Consider the following 19768-nt stretch of genomic DNA (forward strand, 5'->3'; position numbering starts at 1 on the left):
CTTGGAATTGAAGCTACTGGATCTTCAGATGCTATTTTTCTAACTCCACAAAAATATATTTTGAAAAATGTTGGATTACAAGCCTTGTGACACTCCTGTTGTAAAGGCTAAAAGATGTTTTATTCATAATTGTGTGTTATTGTCTGATCCTCTAACATCTAGAATGGTGTAATGATAACAAAAATGTCATGGTGTGGTCTGAATCGTCTCATACCGGATGAAGAGATGAATGTGAAGGAAAAGTATTATTAAAAGGTAATGATCAGGTAGTTTACACTAACACATGGGAGAGGTATTTAAACCAAACAGACAGACAAAGTCAAGTCAATGATATTGACTTGACTATACGTGACTTCTCCTAATACACGATTTACAGAATCGAGTCGACTCATTTTAGGGCACTCTTCCCTCTCAACTAAAACCCTTCCGAACTGTAAATCCCTTGTTCCTCACATATAATAGAAAATCCGTATCATAAAGAGATCTAACAACTCGAAGAAGCCAATCTCCAGGATCTCTGCTTCTTGTTGAAGGACACAAAATGTTAGGTCAGTTGTTCTTACTCTTTAGACCATGAAGTTCGATGATGTATGTATTATTATCCTAGATTGAGTGATTAGATTTGTTCATTTGGAATGTCACTGCAATCTTTATTATTGTTTAGGGGATCATGAAAACTCTGAAGGATACGAATTTGAAGTGATTAATTTTGCTTATGAGGTATGAAATGTGATTTACTTCGTTCTAGGCTGTGTTCAACACCATGTACCCTGGTGTGTAGTTTTGAGGCCAGTGTGTTGGAGTTTCGGCACTAGTACCCGTAATGTTGTTACTTTGTCAGTGGAATTATGAGGTTTTAATTGGTAGAAACGGTTTAAAGGCTGATACTTTTACATTCTGGATTCCTGTGTTGAAGGAAATTCAAACCAAATTTATTTAGTGTACATTGAAATGTTAGAAAGATCATGCCCTTGTTGAAACTTCTCCTCAGGATTCTGAAGCTTGGAAACTGCAACCAAAAAATTTCATTTGATGCCTGTTAAGGAGAATATGTGTTTTAGCATTATTAGTTGCGGGTATGAGAAAACTAAAATATATAGTCTGTGAAAGAAATTTGCAATGAATTTCGATGATGTTGAATTATAGTAAAACAGGAGTATTACGTCTGTTAAACGTTTGATTATACGGCGAATAGAACTTTGGAATCATGGAACACAATGGTCTCCGAGCATTTGGATGTGAACTTTATGTTGATACCATTGATTTGTTCACCGAGATAAAGGATCTCAACTGAATTATATAGTGTGTAGTTTTGAGGCTGCTTTGTTGGTCACCATGTACCTGTGTCTGTTATCGATACTCATTCTCGTATCCTTGTTACATTCTCAGCAGAATTACAATGTTTTAATGGGTGGAAAGAAATCTTTATAGATTGAAGGAGTTCGATCTCCTACAAAGTGAGCATTGAATAGCTCTGGAATTTATAATGTTGTTTGGAACTGTAGACTTGTTTTAGTAGTCGTGAAATAGTTTAGCGGTGATATTATTTAGCACATTCTCGTTGTCTCATAAAACAAAGACTTAAAAAATTTAAAACCCTGATTGTTGGTTTAAACTCAAGATCAGTCTGAGTAGTTAGTAGCCATATAAATAGTTCAGTGCTTATAATAACACATAACCCAAACGATAAGCTGACCGAAGAAACATCTAATAAGACCCTAATTACTTCTTAGTTAATTAACTAATAAGTTATTCAAGTAAGTTTAAGTTATCTGGTGGCTGCAAAATAGAGGGTCAGTGGATTCCTCCACTTATATTCTACATGTATATGATGTCTTGTCTTACAACCATCCAAATGGCTTGTTTATGATGTCATCTACGCCCTCAATAGCCTTCTATAACATGCTAGCAAAATTTTGATGAAGCTGGTCAGCAGGAACAACTTCTTTTTCCTTTATTACACTTTCTACGTTGGTGATGTAATTTTCATTCCCCTTTCTGCATTTTAAAATTTACAAGTCAGCCGTACTTTAAACAGGGAATGCTTTTTGCCGGATGCGCGACCCCTTGCTCAAACAAGGAAATTATTACAGACATGCGGTAGGGAATAACATATTCAAACTAGAAAGAAGTGTTTCTGGATATCCTTTTTCATGTTCAAGTAGTGTGGCAAAAGATGCACAGAAATCTGATTCACGTGTGATCTGTTGTCTACCATCAGCAATTGGTCATAATCAGGTATGCACATGCACATGCCAAATACAAATTAAGTTGTTTTCTCTTGCTTCTGCCTTAATTGCATATTATTGTGTAGAAGTGGTACAGCAAACTTGTTTTAAAAACTACAACTTTTTATACATCTTAGTCTCTTAAGACCCGATTGGATCATTGACTCATGACCGCATGATTGGTATGTCTCCCAATGCAAATTATTTACTCTAGTTGGTAGAAGGTCTGAAGATTAGAGTAGATTGTATCATCTAGGGATAGAGCATAGTTTGCCTCTCCCAGTTCAATCCTCAATCCTGCACGCTGCCACGTTCTTAGGGTTCTTTTCACGACGTGTCCCTTTTGGGCCTCTTGTGTATTTTTGGATCTACAGGCAAGGCAAATGACTAGTTTTGGTCAAGAAAAAACATTCCGACCGACCTCTTTGTGGGGGTTTGATCAGGCCATTCCTCGACTTTTTTCGTTTTATTAATGGCTGTCTTAATTGTTGTATCAAACAGGAGGCGCGTCCTAAATCCAACTTCAGGGTTCTAGCAATCATGAGTGCTCTTGAGAAACTGGAACTCACTTCCAAGGTATGAAAACCGCTTGCAGATGTTTCATTAAATATATTTTCTTAAGACTCTTTTTATGTTTATTTATGGTCAGCACCGTGGTTCAGATATCATTCAATTTTTTAAAATTTTAAGTGTGCAACTGTTGATGATTTTGCAACTGTTTCAGTCAAAATCTTACGGTTGTGTGCATGAGAAGGTATGAAAAATACTTGGGCTTGGTTCATAAGGGAAGAAGAAATGGACATTGTTTATCACTAACTAGATATATGCACGTAGTAAATGTCAAAAATTCTAATGCAACTTACTCTAGACATAGACCAATTACATAATAGAACACAAGTTGAGACAGATTTCAGACCTGCTGCAGGCTTTTGAACTAGCTGGGTGTGGCACTTTACACCGATGAGGCGATGATCATTAACTATTAGATCAGTTCACCTAGAAGGGCTCGACTTGTTCATTGGCTTTATACATTCAGGGATTTTGGATTTATTTTTCGTTCCTTGAGTACACATAGCAAAAGGTCATTTGGAGTCATTGGACAACTGGTAAATGGTAATTACGAGGTTCTTAGGTTGGGACAACGATTACCGTAGATATTAAGGCAATGCTGAAGATGTCTTTCAGCGTAACTAGCTAAGTTATGCAGGTTGTTACAGAGTACACTATGATAAGTTGCCTGTATGTTTAGAGCCAACAAGTCGAACATGAAAATTGTAGTTAGTGACTTCGTTTTTCTGTTTTGGGAAATTGATTCTCATGAAAAATTTAGTCAGTTCATGAGAAATCCCAATCTCTCATAGCTGCTGGAGCAGCAATATTAGTATGTAGATTCAGAGGTGATTCTTCCATCTCTTTATCTGTTAAACACTTAAACTTCATCTTTTTCAGTTTTTGTTATTGATTCGTTGCCCTAGGGTGACGCGGAAATCTCTTAGTAGAATGGTGAAGTCGCTGGGTCTTGGTACTCATGACCTGAGTTTGAAAGTAATCAACTATCGAGCTCTTATTTTGTTATTAATTTTGAACCTTTCAGGTAACAGCATCAAGTAACCCACCACCTATAGGATTGGCTTTGATGAGGCCTCCAGGTCGTCACGCTTTTCCAAAAGGGCCTACGGGTTTTAGTGCATTTGGGGACGTGGCATCTCGTCATGTCCAGTGTGCCTCCTTTGCTACTCATCATCAATTGATTCGTCAAGGGAGAGCAAAGAAACAGCGAACTGACCGTAATCGAGCTTTGGATAAATGTCCCCAGAAGCAAGGAGTATGCCTTCGTGTTTCAACAAGAACGCCTAAAAAACCAAATTCAGCCTTACGTAAGATAGCCAAAGTACGCTTGAGCAATAAACAAGACGTATTCTCTTACATCCCCGGAGAGGGGCATAACTTACAGGAACATTCCATGGTCCTAGTTAGAGGAGGTAGAGTCAAAGATTTGCCAGGAGTGAAATTCCATTGCATTCGAGGAGTGAAGGACTTGCTGGGAATTCCAGACCGTAGAAGAGGTCGATCCAAGTATGGTGCGGAGAAACCTAAATCAAAATGAGTGAAAGATGCTTACCTCATGAACTGTGCTAACTTCTTTGACTGGCAAGATTCGTAAAGGTAGAGGAATAACTCACTTGTTAGCAATCGAGATGATTGGCTCAAAAGCGAGTTCTTCCTAGAAATATGGCTTCTTCTTTATATATTTAAGGTTTCTATTGCCGACTTTTATGTAGTTTGCAATCAATACAGCGGGTAGCGAGGTCAAACTCAACAGCTTTGCCAACCTTCTCTACGAACATTGAGATTTTTTGTCAATGTAGTTTGGATTACCGTTTGCGGACTTCTGGTATTAATAGTCATTTAAATTTTCTTTTCAGATCATAAGAGTGTAAACATTCCAATGATAAATAGAAACACCAAATTGGGTTATTATTAAGTACAGTAAGATTGTTCTTTTTCTTTTCGACACTGTGAAACTTAGCCAAACCCAAACAAATATTAATTTGGGGAAATAATCGTTTGGTCCTTTTTTTTAGGTAGTCTAAAGTCTGTTTGGTCCATAATTATTTGAAAATATAAAATGGACAAAAATACCATTCCGTGTTAATTTCTAATTATTTTCTTGTAGCAGTTCATTCTGTTTGACTAACTATCAGGTTTTTTGTAGATTTGAGTTCATTCTGTTTCATGAAAACTCTACACTTCATTATATTCTATAAAAAAATTGTTATTAAGAACAAAAAATCAGAGTTCATTCTTTCAAATGAACATACAACAAAAACTCCATAATTAAGAACAAAAACAAGAGTTCATTCTTTCAAGTGAACACCTAATAAAATCTATATGAAAACAGAGTTCATTCTTTCAAATGAACACGCAACAAAAACTCCACTATTATGACCAAAAACAAGAGTTCATTCTTTCAAATGAAAACCTAATAAAACCTATAAAAAAACAGAGTTCATTTTTTCAAATGAACACACAACAAAAATTCCACAACTATGAACAAAAACAGAGTTCATTCTTTCGAATGAACACCTAATCAAAGTTCATTATAATGAACAAAAATCAGAGTTCATTATTTCAAAAATCAGAGTTCATTCTTTCAAATGAACATTTAATCAAAGTTCATTATTATGAACAAAAGACAGAGTTCATTCGTAAAAATGAACACACAACATAGATCATCAAAATCAAATCCGAAGAACAAAAAAAATGATGAAAACAAACATAGATCTACACGAAATCAGTTCATTCTTTATCATAATACCAAACATACATCATTGTCTTCAAACAACAACAACAACATCATCGTCTTCAACTTCATCAGCATCTTCATCATCTTCGTCGTCTTCAACACCAACAGAAACATCATCGTCTTCAACAACAACATCTTCATCATCTTCGTCGTCTTCAACAACAGAAACAACATCTTTGTCTTCAACAACAGCAGCAACATCGTCTTCGTCATATTTATTGTTTTCATCATCTTCAATAGAAACAACAGAAACAAGAAAATCGAGAGGAAAATCTTCATCTCAATCTTTGTATCAAAATCAAATCATACCGATCTCTGTAAAAAATCTTCATCTCAATATCAAATTAAACAGCATCAGAGAAAGAAATTCGGAGAGAGAGAAACTAGATTTGAAACTAAAGAAGAGAGAGAAAGTGGATATGAAAATAAGATATTTTCTTTTGATTTTTTCTATATATATCTACTCAAAGGGCATTTCTGTCACTACCAACGACAATTATATCATCCATGACGTAATTCCGCGTGGGTATTATCCACCCAAGGACCAAACAAGAATATATATTTAAAAAAAAAACAGACAGTTGACTAGGTCAACAAGACCAAACTAATTCTATTTTATTATTTCTAGGGCTAAATAGTAGTTTCTGCTATTAATTTGTCTCTACATGTACTAAGGGGTTCTATGAGAAAGAAATTCGTCCACATCTTTGTGATGGTCCGCAACTTATGGACTAAAAAACGCTATTATTTATGAATTTATCATCCATATGTCTGTGAAGTCCAGATGCTACTCCACAAATTTGAGGGGTCACTACCGTTCATAGGCTAATCGGACACCCATCCGGACATTAAATGTCCGGATGTTTTTTTTGTTTTTTGTTTTTTTTTCTTCCATATGGTCACTTAATAACAGGATGCAACAAACTTTTTTCCCAACCGGCCACTAAACAACCGGATAGGACTTTTGCTTTTTCAATTTGACATAATTATATCCATTCCTAGGTAATGGCAACCGTTTCTTTCTAAATTAGAACAATTATAACTGTTGTTAATTTCAAACATTTGAAGTCAACCTAAAATTCTTTTCATCTGTCATGGAATAACTGGATGAATTTTTTGTGAATGTTTTTTTTTTTTGAAAATCCGGACTGTAAGGGACCGGATGGACTAATTTTTTGGTTTTTCTCTATGGTGGATTTTAACTCCACTAATTACTAAGGGTCCACATATATGTGAATACTTCTTAAGTTATGGATGTTTTTACCTCGATATTATAGGAGTTTCCCTAATAAGAAGCGGGAGTTCAAGCCTGACTGGATTCGTCTTCCATAGGGATTTGAAAGAAGTTCAACTACCTGACAGGATCGGAAAAAAGCACTTAGCAAATCCTTCATCCGAGCGTGTCATAAAAGGAAAACCGATGGCATACATAGTGTGTGAATTGTGAGTGTGTGTATTTTCCAGGAGCACATGAGAAGTGTAAGACAAAATGAGTGGTGAGAAGTGTATTATGTGCCAATAAGAGCTGGAGCTACTGAAGGCATGCATGTATTATAGGTGTTATAATGTGTTGACATATCTAGTGAATTGGTTAGTGTTGTAGGTGTGGTTGTTCTAATTGGAAATGTTACACCCGGTAGAGGTGGTAAAATTCTTTCGGTATTTTCATCTGTTGATTTTACAAACGCGCTAGTTCTGCCTTCATATCGGTAGGACGAATGAGAGCAGATACAACACACAGAGTCAAAACACACCCCCGGATATTAGGACCCACCTGCTGAGTAATAAAAGCACGACAATCAGCTATTGCATGCTCAATATCAGTTGTCATAATTATCGATTCTTGAAATAGTCGCTCAGATTTGTTCCGAGTAGCTATAGTATCATCCAGCGCGCGTTGTACTTCCAGAGTCAGGCGCACGGATGTCTGCGACCTCTGAGCCATCGAATATATCTCATATTGCTCATCAAACTGCGCGCCCGTAGCCACTATATTCGCCATTCTAACTTCTGTAAGCATCTCCATCTCAGCTTTTACCAACAACAGGCGAGTTAGCTCATGATCCCTTTCATAAGGAACAACTAGTATTGGCACAGGGGCCAAAGCCAAAGTATAACCATGTAGACGATGAGCCATCCGCTGCAAAATATATCTAACAACTTAAAGGAAAATAAAATACTGAAAGAAGCTTGAAAGATACTAAGGCAATTCCACTTACCCCTACTTATAGAAACACATAGTAATACCACATTAATTACCATCCAACCATAATAATAAATGCAGGTAATCAAATAATAAAATATGTCTTGCAAAAAGAAAGCAAACCATCAAAATTCCCAGTTTAACCAAAACAAAAGCAAAGAAATTATTGTTCAAAATCATTATCAGAAAATATCCAAAGCGACCAGCTCTGCCCTCTTCTTGGTTAGGCGCCCATTGACCTCCTCAGCAACATCCCGGGCGATCTTCAATTCCTCGGTAGCTCGACCAACATCCATTATCATTCGGTCATATGCTGCTTTCTTAACATTGGCAACATTGAGCAAATGCCTGTATTCCTGATCCAACTCATCAATCTCACGAGGCAATATGGTCCGCGCACTTTGGCTCGCCTTTGCCGGATCCAATAGGTTCTTAAGCCATTGAATGGGGAATCGAAGAACTAGATAAGTTTGGATGGTGGCATCCTACTTCCTCAATGTAACCGGATCAACTGGGGTTTCCTCCGCCAGGGAGAGGTCATCCGCTATATCAAGCAAATCCTCGTTAGCCACGACCAAAGAGTTGACAGGCATTTCTTCATGAACACACATGTGGTCGAACTTCTCCACTATGCGCCGATAGGTGGCTGCCTTAGACGAAGGGACCCAAAACCCATATACCAACTCGTAGCGGTTATCCACACCAACCTCCACCGCGTAAATAGTACGAGGATATCAGAACTGAGGATCCTCCGGAGTATCCATTAGTTCAGTATCAGCATCCACGCTACGAGAAACCGTAGGGATCGGCTTGGAAGTCTTTTGTCGCTTATCATTGGCACTCCCTGACTCGCTACCCTTAACATGTTGGTTCGAGCCGCTCCCCTTACCATGGGCGCCATCTCGCTTCCCCATATTCTGAAGAAATGAAAGATAGACATAAGCGAAAATACTCCAACACAACAAGGAAATAAAAAAAACTCAAAATACGTAATATATGCCAGATCGGAAGGAGGGAGAGGATTGGTAGGAGAATGAACCGATCGGCGAGAGAAAGAAGAAGATCTTGACACATCTGGCTCTGAATGATCTAATGAGAGATGAAAGCAAAAGAAAATGAGAAAATAAAATAATTTTATCAAAAGAATACAGGAAGTGAAGACGTATATATAGATCACCAAATGCATTTAATAATCACAAGAGAAATATTTCGACTGGCACGTGTCGGTACCCTAAACTTAACAAGGAAGAGCATAGTACACTCACGAGATTTAGAAAGGGAAGAGCTCTGATTTTTGGCGCTGCCTTTAAGGCCACTTCCCTCTTGGGAATAATCATGAATAGAATTATCCGACTCAGACTCGTCCTCTGCACCTAACATGTCAGAAGGAATATGAAAAGGATGATTAGGATCTAGAACCGTCTTTACAATTAGAGGGCGAGTGGATTGCAGGACCATACGGGGAGAAAGTACTTCAGCACCACTTTGACTAACTGATCGGCCTAGTTGGAGTTCCACGCGCTCGATGAAAGTACTTGCAGATAATGAACCCATTTTTGGAGCCTGCGGGGAAAATGGAGGGGGAAACATTAGCAGTACGAATGGAAGGTAATCGCGGAATAGGTAGCACACCAGCATCTCACTTCATCTTCTTAGCCAGCTGATCAGCCCTCCACTCGTTAAGAGGCAGGTTAATATACTCTTCAAAGAGGAGGCCCCTAGGATTGCAGGCAATAGGTGGAGAGTTCTAAAAGAATGTGACAAAAAAATATAAAAGAGACTAAAAGTAGGATTCAGCCGAAAATAACAGAGGAAAAGAAAAGAAGGGTACCTTAGCAGAAGGAGACGCAACTGGAGGAATATCCAAGGGTTTCATTGGCAAGGACGCCTGCTTTTCTTAGAGCTAGATGGAGGAGGTAAAGAACTACCTTTCCCATCCTCTTGAGAAGACTCATCACCAGGAAGAGGATCCCAGCTGGTAACAAGCGGGCGAAGAGGGCGACCTTTTTTGCTTGAGGACAACTTGTACTTCTTGGAAGTCTATGCATTCAACTTCACGCGACCTGATGCGTGCATCTCTTTGAAATCATCCTTAGTTAGAGCTGGGGGAGCATATGGTTCTTTGAGGAGAAATTTCAACAAACTCCGGTTAACGCTATTGCGGTACCCAAGCCACTCATTGGTAACACTAACTTGTCGACGTGATTGAGGTTGGTAGAAATCAAAATAACATTGGCGATCACTCATCCGAAGGCCACTCTTGAAAACAAAGCGATCAAAACTCTTCCGGAATTCCCTATCTTCCTCTATCGAGGAAGGAAGGGGAGGGTCATAAGGGACTCCTTGATCGAAATCCAGTTTTCGAGCCACACAAATGGTATTATATGTCTCAGATGAAAACTTCCCGTCATAGAAACCAGGAAGACGGCCGGGTAAAGTAGAAACAATGATGTCAAAATCATCGTCGGAAGGCGTCTCCACGGAGGTCATCCTCCTTTGAGATTGAATAATAAAATTATAATGAAGAAAACCGGTACGACCATCTTGATAGGTGACAGGATTGAAATCAGCACCCTTATCCATGTAATCCTTGAGCTTTTCCTTGGGTAGAAAACCATTCTTGTGATAAAGAGCCATCCAAGGATGGGTCTCAGGAACCGTAACAAGACGCTTAGAACCGTCCTCATGGACGACCTCCTCTTGACCCGAGAGAGCAAGAGGATTCAGCTGAGGAAGCCTGTATTTGGGAAAGCGCTCCCAAGCCCATGCTTGAATGAAATTGGCAGGGAGGAAAGTCTCAACCTCATGGGACCCGTCCACACGACGAATATCACGCGCCAGCAAGTCCAAATGGTGATACAAACCGCCCAAGAACATAGGAGCAAGCAGGAATGATACGCCGCGGGGCATCAATACGGCCATGGGGATAAGCTCATTCTTAATGGTGTCCCGGGGACTGTATTCGAATGCGTAATGACATAGCCAAAAGATAAGGAAGGATGCCAGCTCCGCTTTATCCGTTTTCCCCTCCCGAGGAGGAACACCCTCGCGGGGGACAGAAAGTAAAGGAGCCCAATATTTAATCCAACATGAAAAAGAGGCTCGGCGTTGCCCGGACTTTGGTTTCTGATCGCTCTTTACCTCTCTTACATCATCATACTCTTTAGCAGTAGATGGCTTTGGTCGAGCAGTTTTTATGGCGGATGCCAGAAGTTTTGAGGAAGATGGAGCCTTGACGGAGAATCACGGGAAGCAGACGCAGTAGCTTTGCCCTTCCCTTTATCCACCGGGTCGTCTATTTCGCTTGGGGCCTCAGCTTTAAGCTATTTTGGCGGTTGGTACGTTATGGAGTTTGCTTTGGCTTTAAGGAAGCGATCGCGAAGTTCTCTGTCGCTCTCGTTTAAAGACTTGTTAAGGCAACAACTATCGAAAACTGTGTCACCATGAACGGGTAAGACGGTAAGTGCCACTATGTCTTCTAGGATGGGGGTTGCTTCGACCCAAGAGAATAGAAACGTGTGAGGATCGATTCCCCAGCGCGCGCATAAAAAGTTTATGCTATCATGGTCCCGCCGGACGTACCAGAACTTTGAAGCCTAGAGATGCTTCTATACCTAAAGAACTAATGATTCTCGCATTATCCGGATTAGAACAAATATAATCTACCCATTGATCTCAGGCAGGATGAGACTCAGCGGACGAACGTAGGTTGATCGAAGGGAAAACGTAATCTCCCCTATGAACTGCCAAACGAGGTGCATCCTCAAAGGAAGGTATAAGAGGCGACTCCGCTTGAGGACGGATAAGCCATCCCTCAGACCCAGACGGAGGAAACGGATGAGGATTTAACATGCGCGCAACTCAGATGTCATCGGTTGGAAAAAGGATAGTACCATCATCCGCAGCGGGTGGTCGTAGTTGATCTCTAAGCTGAGGACTACTCCTTATTTATTCAATTGTGTACGATTCTAACCTGGGGGTGCGTCACGGATAGGCGATTCGTTAGACGTGGTGAGTAAAAGAAGAAAAGAATATAGAGAAAAAGATTCAGTGAATAAGTGATAATCAAGGAATGAGGTCCCTTCTATTTATAGGAAGGTAAAAGAAGGAGCGGTAACCGCAGTGTCCCAAGAGTTTTGAACATTAAACCACCCATGACTCACCAATTGTAACTGCATCTCCTCAAAGGTCGTGAACTTAAACCGCCTATAACCCCCCCAAATTATAATCATCGCATCAACAAATGACTGTTGACATGGCCTTTGACCGGTCAAACAGTCAGGGGACTAATGTTGATACATGAAAATAACCATCCCTTGAATAGATGACCCCTTAACCTATTAAGGGTTCCTTTTAGGATGAGGAGACTAGGGGACTAGGCCTAACCCACTAAGGTGGGATAGTTCTAGTTCATCCAAGATCACATTAAGGTGGTTGGGCTTCAGCCCAAGAAGAAAGCCTCTTAGGGTTTGGTATTAACTTAAGGAAAGGGTAATGGTAGTTTAGTAATATGTTAATCTTATGGTCACTTATTCATAAGATAGTCATTATAAAAGGAGAAAGAAGACACACATATGAGATCATCATTAATTCCCCATTACTTTCCATAAACCCCTCTTCTCCTTGGGAGTATTTTATGTGATTAGGGCTAGTTCCTCCTTCCCACGTTTTACCCATCAACACCAGTCTAACCTAATGAAGTTGACTCTAGTAAAATCAAGCGACTTTGAGTTTGATACTAAAATATGACAACCAATCTTGACCAACAAATGCTTGACGGTTTCAACCGAGCAATGCACTAAAACGTGCGGTAAAAATTTGATATAAAAATTTCAACAAATGATTAGATGAGAAAACTTCTCGGAAGTCGGTGATGACAATGCTTATGCATGTAAACGGCAAGAATGAAATCAAATTTGTTGAAAAACTGATGTTTCATCATGTCTGTGCTACAAATCATCGACGATGCTCCGGTTTGAATCAAGAAAACTAACCAAAATCGTCGCATTATCCATAAGGTTCCAAGTATTATAAGCTTGAAGACAATATAAAACTTTAAGAAATCAATGTTTCATGTCTAAATAATATTTAGATTCATTTGTTAGATCATGAAAATCAAACTCTTCGAGATTGTTTTGAGAATTTTTTTTCTTTTTTCAAAGTTACAGGTTAAGGATGTACCAAAATCCTGATTCAAAACTGAAACTGAATTATACTAAAAAAATTATTTCAATGAAGATACATAATTTCGTATATGATTGAATTACTTACTTACACAATGATTTTATTAATCACTCTCACTCCATCAATATTCGCTATCCTTCTTAGTCCAATAAACAATCATAATTCAATTAGGATTTCTCTAATTATTTGATACATAATTTTGCATATGATTCGGTTATGTAACTACACAATGTTGATTCAACTTCTTTTGTTTAATTAATTACTTTCACTCCATTAATCTTCAGTTCGCTTCTTAGTCAAATAATCAATCACTGTTCAATTATGGTTTCTCCAATTATCTTTTGATTTGGTTAATGAATAATAACACTAAGAGCAACCACAGTCACGGCCAAATTTGGGGACTAAACTCAAATTTGGTCTCAAAATATGCCGTAACGGAAGGGACCAAACCCAAATTTGATCGCCAAAATTAGGGTTTGAGACCAAATGTGGTCGTTAACCCAGACTAAACGAAATATAGTGGGACGGAAGTATTAATAGCATATGAAAGCAGACGAGATTTTAGTGACCGTATGAAATCAGACGGAAGTATAATTAACGTATGAATCAGGCGCATCTATAAACTCCGCCTAACCAAACGCATGTAATACATACGCCCCAACACAGACGTAGTTATATTGTACGCCCCAATGGGACGTTGGTATATTTTACGTCCCAATGGGACGTTGCTTTAATGTACGCCCCAATGGGACGTTGGTATATTCACTCGTTTAGTGGGCTAATACGTTATTAGAAGAAGATTAGTGGGCTAATACGTTATTAGAAGAAGATTAGTGGCTAATATTTATGTAAATTCACTAATCAGGCGGTCATTAAAAGTGCGCCTGAATCAGGCGGTCATTGAAAGTGCGCCTGAAATCAGGCGATCATTAAAAGTGCGCCTGAATTAGACGGACATTAAAAGTGCGCCTGAATCAGGCGCACATTAAAAATGCGCCTGATATCAGACGGTCATTAAAAGTGCGCCTGAATGAGGCGGACATTAAAAATGCGCCTGAATGAGACGGTCATTAAAAGCGCGCCTGAACTGGGACGGTCATTAAAAGTGCGCCTGAACTGGGGCGTTTGTTATACTTCCGCCTGACTAAAAATAGTCTTCCACGACTGTGGTTGCTCAGTGTAAAATGCCAATTTTTTTTAGCTTTTGGTCTGCTATTTGGCATTTGGTCGACTCCATGACTGTGGATGCTCTAAAGACGATTGGAAGAGAGAAACAACACAAAATGTAAATTCTTCTTGATCCAGTATTTTGTTTATAACATTGGCTATTCTGAATATATATATATATATTTAATGTAATTCTCACGATAAAGGTGTGAATACCGAGTAGAGGTGTAAATTGGGCTGTGCCAGCACGAGCACAGCCCAGCCCAGCATGTTAAAATTTGAGCACAGTCCAGTCCAGCGCGTGACTTAGCCCAGTACGGCACATCATGTTAGTTAAATGAGACGTGCTGGGTTTGAGTAATTGGCACAATAGCACAACACAGCACGCGGCAGGATAAGCACGTGGCCCATCCCAGCACAACACGTTAAGAAAGCACGTCATAACATGTACAAATACACCATATAACAATGCATAATACATCACATTTTTTGTAAATTTCACAAAAAAGTCATTATTCTAGCTAGTTTTTAACATTTTATGTCGGCTTATTTATAACAACACATATAATACCTTAATATTTGGAAAATATATTTCAATATCGTTGTTATAATGTCGTTCCTATATTTAACTAGAACATTAATTTACATGACAATAATTCAATTTTATTTTTCATGGATATTTCTTTTTATTGAATAAACTTGTTAATTTTACTTGAACTAATTTCAAATGACGTGTTGTTTAATTAAATTCTTGTTATAATTATTTTCAAATTGTTTATAGCACGTGTGCCAGCACGGCACAACACGACACGTTTATTCGTGTGTTCTGCTCATGGGTTGTGTTGTGCCTAGCTTTTGACCAGTAAAGCACAGCACGGCACAACACGTTTAAATCGTTGGCACAACATAGCACGACACATGGCACGTGAAGCATGTGATTTCGTGTGCCGGACTGTACCGGGCCGGCACGTTTTACACCTCTAATACCGAGGGACTACATGAGTCCATGTGGCTATAAAGTCATGGCTATTTTAGCTCTCCCGTGAAGTAACTTTCCACTATCTGAACTTGATTCTCTTTCTTACATCATAACATCAATTCCAAGTCTCGAGTATTAGGTCTTGGCGTTTGATTGCTTTGGGTCCTATCTTGACTTATCACTTCAAGGTTCATGTCTCGCTCGTGACAAGGTTAAGTTCTGGCATGTGACAAAGTTTCAGTTTCCTCAAGTGGCAAGGTCTATAACTTCACGTCTCGCACGTGATATAGTCTCAAATTACAAATCTCTCACATGATGCAGTCTCGAGTTCCGGATCTCGGCATGGGTTTAATCTTAACTCTTAGCTCCATGACCCTACAGCTGTCGGTTATCAGTAGATGTTATATTTCGTCATATACACCGATACATCCAACAATATGTGCGGAGCAAATCACCACATGGAAGTCATAATAGAGATCAAGCTAGACTAAACAAGGGAAAAAATAGTTAACATCAAAATGCTGGTAGAAACCGCAGCAGATAGTACGATTACAAAAAGAAAGCTTCCAAATCTTGTTGTTAATGAAAAGTTAACATATTAAAAGTATAAAATCCAAGAAAAAACGACCGTCTACAATTGAGGAAAAATCATAACCTTCTTATAGACAAGAATCATTAACCTCCAAATACATCATCGTTTGTTATATCCTTTGCCCTTTTACCAAAAGTTTACGTCATCGTATTTCTATCTCCAAATACAATATCCACCCTGACTCTATAAATCTAGAGAATGCAACAATTAGGATATACACTAGATGTTAAGGTCGAATAATATGTCTAGATGATAACTTTATGTTTATAATACACCATATTTCCCCACATCCTAATATCATTGTTTTATAAATTTCAGGCACATGACAAGCCACCTTCAAACCGGATTCCGCTAAAAAAACGGTATAATTTCTTAAGAAAGAATGCTTAACCGAGTTCCCCCAAAACTGACAATAATGGGGACCTGATATAAGTCCACCCATCGTGACTGAGTCGATTGCCTTTTCGGGTCGTTCCTGTACTGCTAAACAGAGTTGATTAAAACAATAAAGGACGGAATACATCTTACTGTGTGAATGTTACTCGAGCACAAGTGTTTATCCAAATGTAAAAACGCTAGATAGACAACAAAATGTGAAAGTAGGTGACACCAACTCTAGTAACTCTGGCACCGTCAACAAATGGCGATTAATGTCTTCAGGATGCCGTGAAGTTCTTTAACAACGTAATTGATTTCAAGGCTTGTACTCTTTGATTCAACCAAAAATACATAGAAATGAGTTACTGATGATGCTTAGAGAATAGAGAAAAACTGAAAGTTTGATATGATTGAAGGAGAAACAATCACCCTTATTTATAAGGGGTTTCCATCTCCTTGAGATGCTTGTTCATCTCCAACCGACACCTTCAATATGCATCAATGGTGATTATTGAGAAAGGTCATCTGTTATAATTCAAAGCAAATTCGAATTAAACTTCTGGACTATTTCAGAAAATTTCTATCGGGCACTGTCCCACAACTGAATTGTCAAGTCAACCATATCTCTGGAGGGTCGAGGCCCTCCTAGGCTATTGGCAAACAAAATGCATATATTTTGAAAATATCCAACATGGAGTTGGTGGTAAGCAACACATAAACACTCTCCAAATATCGAGAGTTTACTTATTCTTTTTTGATGGAATCGAGAGTTTACTTTGATAATGCATATTGGCGAGTGAGGAAATTTAAGGAGGTGGGAATGATTGAAATACCTCGTTTTCCAAGTCGACAACCGGTATCTAGTTCTGCTTTTTCCTTGTGTAAAGGAATGAGGATCTCCATTAGCAAAGATATCATACGAACTCAAGAAGTAAACATTTTTTTCCCTCTCCCTCCCCTAAGGTGAGTGTCAAGAGTATATAAACATGGACTGTTGGATGATCATGTCCTTATTCACCGTCAAGCATGACTTTTAACCTTGACACCCAATGGTTCATTGGAAGTAACCAGTCTCGTACACTTTCACGAACAATGTACTCTCCAGTTGCGGTGTTACAGATGAAAGCAGGATCTTCACGTATTGTTTTTGATAAAACGAAATTTTATTAGCTTCAGATGTTGGAAAAGTTTTGGTCTTTTACCAGAAGACTACAAATGGCTGCAGAGAAATTGTTATTTGCTTTTACTACAGTAGCAATTTGTCTTATTGTTTTAGAGATGTAATCTGCAACCTATTTATCATCACGACTAATAAATGAAGAACAACAATAATTAAAACTTAAAGCTAAATGTTTGATTTCCTTAATACCGTTCAATGAGAAGTGTGTATCTGATTATTTATTGCATAACTACTTTAGCATCAGCTTCAACTTGAATCTTTTTGTAAGTTGCTTGTGTTTTTCCTATAAAAAAGCTCCTCGTATAGCCATGCATTCTCATGTCTCTGGACTCAGCACCCAGCTGGTTATTTTCATGATCAAAAGAAGCATCGACATTGAATTTTAAAAATTCTTTTTAAAGGTGGTATTTATCTAGAAAATATGTTAATACTAGTGCATGAGGATGCGCTTTATGAGTCATGCAAGATCCTCTAGTCTAAAATATGAATCTCGATAACCAACCATGATATCATTTCACGGTGTAAACCAACCAGTTTCGTTAAAGCATGCAATAATGAAAAATGTCCTGACTTTGCTTGATGTTTAACGGGAAATAAGGTGGGCCAATAGCTTCTATTTTTATTTATTTTTTGAAACAATGAAAGCTTTCAATCATTGATTAAACTTACATAACTTCAGGTTAACAACATCATCCCTTATAGTTTCAGCAAAGTCCTCAGGGATATTTTCAAAAAAGTCAAAAGAAGCTGGTTTTTCTAGCTTTGTTAGCTATTATGTGAGCTGCATTGTTACCTGATCTTTTCATGTGGCTAACTAAAGTAACTAAAGTAATAGATAAAAGGTGTTTTATTTCATCTACAATCCTCTGCTTCATCCAATATACGTAAGAGGTTGCACCACTGATTGAGTTTACTACATTTAAGTTATCAGATTCAAACACTTTGTTATCAGCATTCATTTCCTTGGCTCATAGTATTGTTTCTATTACGGCCAAGCACTCTGTTTATTCCGGATCTAGTCCTCTAAAGAAGTTTCTGCCTCTGTTGCCTCTGCGGGTACCTGTATAATCTCGAACAATTAGTCTAATACCTAAAACTTTCGAAACCTCATCAAACGATGCATCAATATTAATTTTAAGTTGATTGATTTCTGGAGGAGACCATTTCTGAAGCTTGAATTTTGTAGTTACATCATTATGAATATAGTCACTTCTACAACATTGATTAACCATATTTTTGATGCTTTTAATGGGTTATACATGTATTATGGTTCTTGTATTGAAAGACTTTTGTACATCTGTATTTCCAGAGATACCAAGTAGTTGTTATCATTGTGATCTTCCTAATTTGTGTTCAAAGTATTAGTGAACCAATTGAGTAACAGTAGTTTGCTGAAACTGAAGGTTGCAGAAATTAATATCCATTGCTGACCAAATTGACCTGGAGCAGTCACAACTAGAGATGTCAATGGGTCTGGGTCCTACCGGGTATCACTAGACCCAGACCCGGACCCTACTTATAAAGTAGAGTCAAGTTCTTATTGGTTCGGGGTCCGGTTCCTAAGTTTGTGCATGTTCTATTTGGCACCTACATTTTGTTATGTGATCCAGAAATAGAGATCTGACAAGAGTATCATTCCATCTTTTAGGGTTTTGAAGCACGAGATCTGAAACTTGTACAATTCTAGCTGGTTCAGGAAAATTATGATTGGGAATTGAGGTACATCCAGGCCTCTTACCCATATACCATACCAGAAAAGAGTTTTCGTATCACATCTAACATCCCATCTATGAAATTTCCTTACGTTTTCCAGACCTTACTCAATTCCTTTCCATATCCATGAGGAATTAGAATGGTCATTTTGAAGATGAAGAAAATCACAATAAAGATAATATTTTGGTATTAATATCTTAACCCACAACTGATCAGACTTTGTGCATAATCTTTAAGCAAGCTTGGTGATTAGTGCATTATTGAATTGTTCTATAAGTTTCTGAAAGCCAACCCTCCATCTTCCTTAGAGTTATATTCAATTAGGTTGATACCTCTATTAGTTTTATGACCCCACCAGAATCTTCTCTGTATTGTATCTAATTGTTTTAAAGTGTTTTTTGGTAGTCTGAAACTACTCATATAGTGAGATGGATTAGAGTTTAATACTGATTTAATCATTGGAGTTCTAGCTGCTTGATTTAATGTCTTAGAGTTCCATCCCTGAAGCCGATTAATGAAAGCCTCTGAAATGCAATCGAAGTAGTTAGATTTGGATTTACCCAGTAAAATTGGCAGTCCAAGATATTTATCAGAAGTACATAGTTGTTTTAATCCTAAACTTCAAACAATATCTAATTCCCTATCATTTGACAAGTCTCCAGTGATTGAAGTTGTTGATTTTGAAAAGTTGATCATCTGACCAGAATGTGACCAAAGGTATTTAGAATTTTAGGACATTAGAAATACTCCTAGGATCTGCTTGAAAGAAAAGCAAGCACTCATCTGCAGAATTTAAGGATCTGGTGAGATACTCCATGGCACAGATGAAAAGATATG

The 19768-nt window shown here is 38.2% G+C and overlaps 1 protein-coding gene across 1 annotated transcript; it reads left to right on the forward strand.

The window, feature by feature from the left end:
• The first annotated feature begins 402 nt into the window (after positions 1-402).
• LOC113358156 (40S ribosomal protein S12, mitochondrial-like) lies at positions 403-4718 on the forward strand. Its single transcript, XM_026601690.1, has 4 exons — positions 403-548; positions 2039-2238; positions 2730-2804; positions 3823-4718. Exons 1-4 carry the CDS (start codon positions 542-544, stop codon positions 4333-4335), a joined length of 795 nt encoding a protein of 264 aa, XP_026457475.1. The 5' UTR covers positions 403-541; the 3' UTR covers positions 4336-4718.
• Positions 4719-19768: the final 15050 nt, after the last annotated feature.

This window comes from Papaver somniferum, chromosome 3 (assembly GCF_003573695.1).
Source record: "Papaver somniferum cultivar HN1 chromosome 3, ASM357369v1, whole genome shotgun sequence".
Lineage (NCBI taxonomy): Eukaryota > Viridiplantae > Streptophyta > Magnoliopsida > Ranunculales > Papaveraceae > Papaver > Papaver somniferum.

Bases quoted from the DNA above. Each gene is read 5' to 3' on its own strand.
- LOC113358156 (XM_026601690.1), top strand. The intron at 2,239-2,729 runs GTATGCACATGC...TGTATCAAACAG, and splicing joins CAGCAATTGGTCATAATCAG to GAGGCGCGTCCTAAATCCAA. The intron at 2,805-3,822 runs GTATGAAAACCG...TGAACCTTTCAG, and splicing joins AACTGGAACTCACTTCCAAG to GTAACAGCATCAAGTAACCC.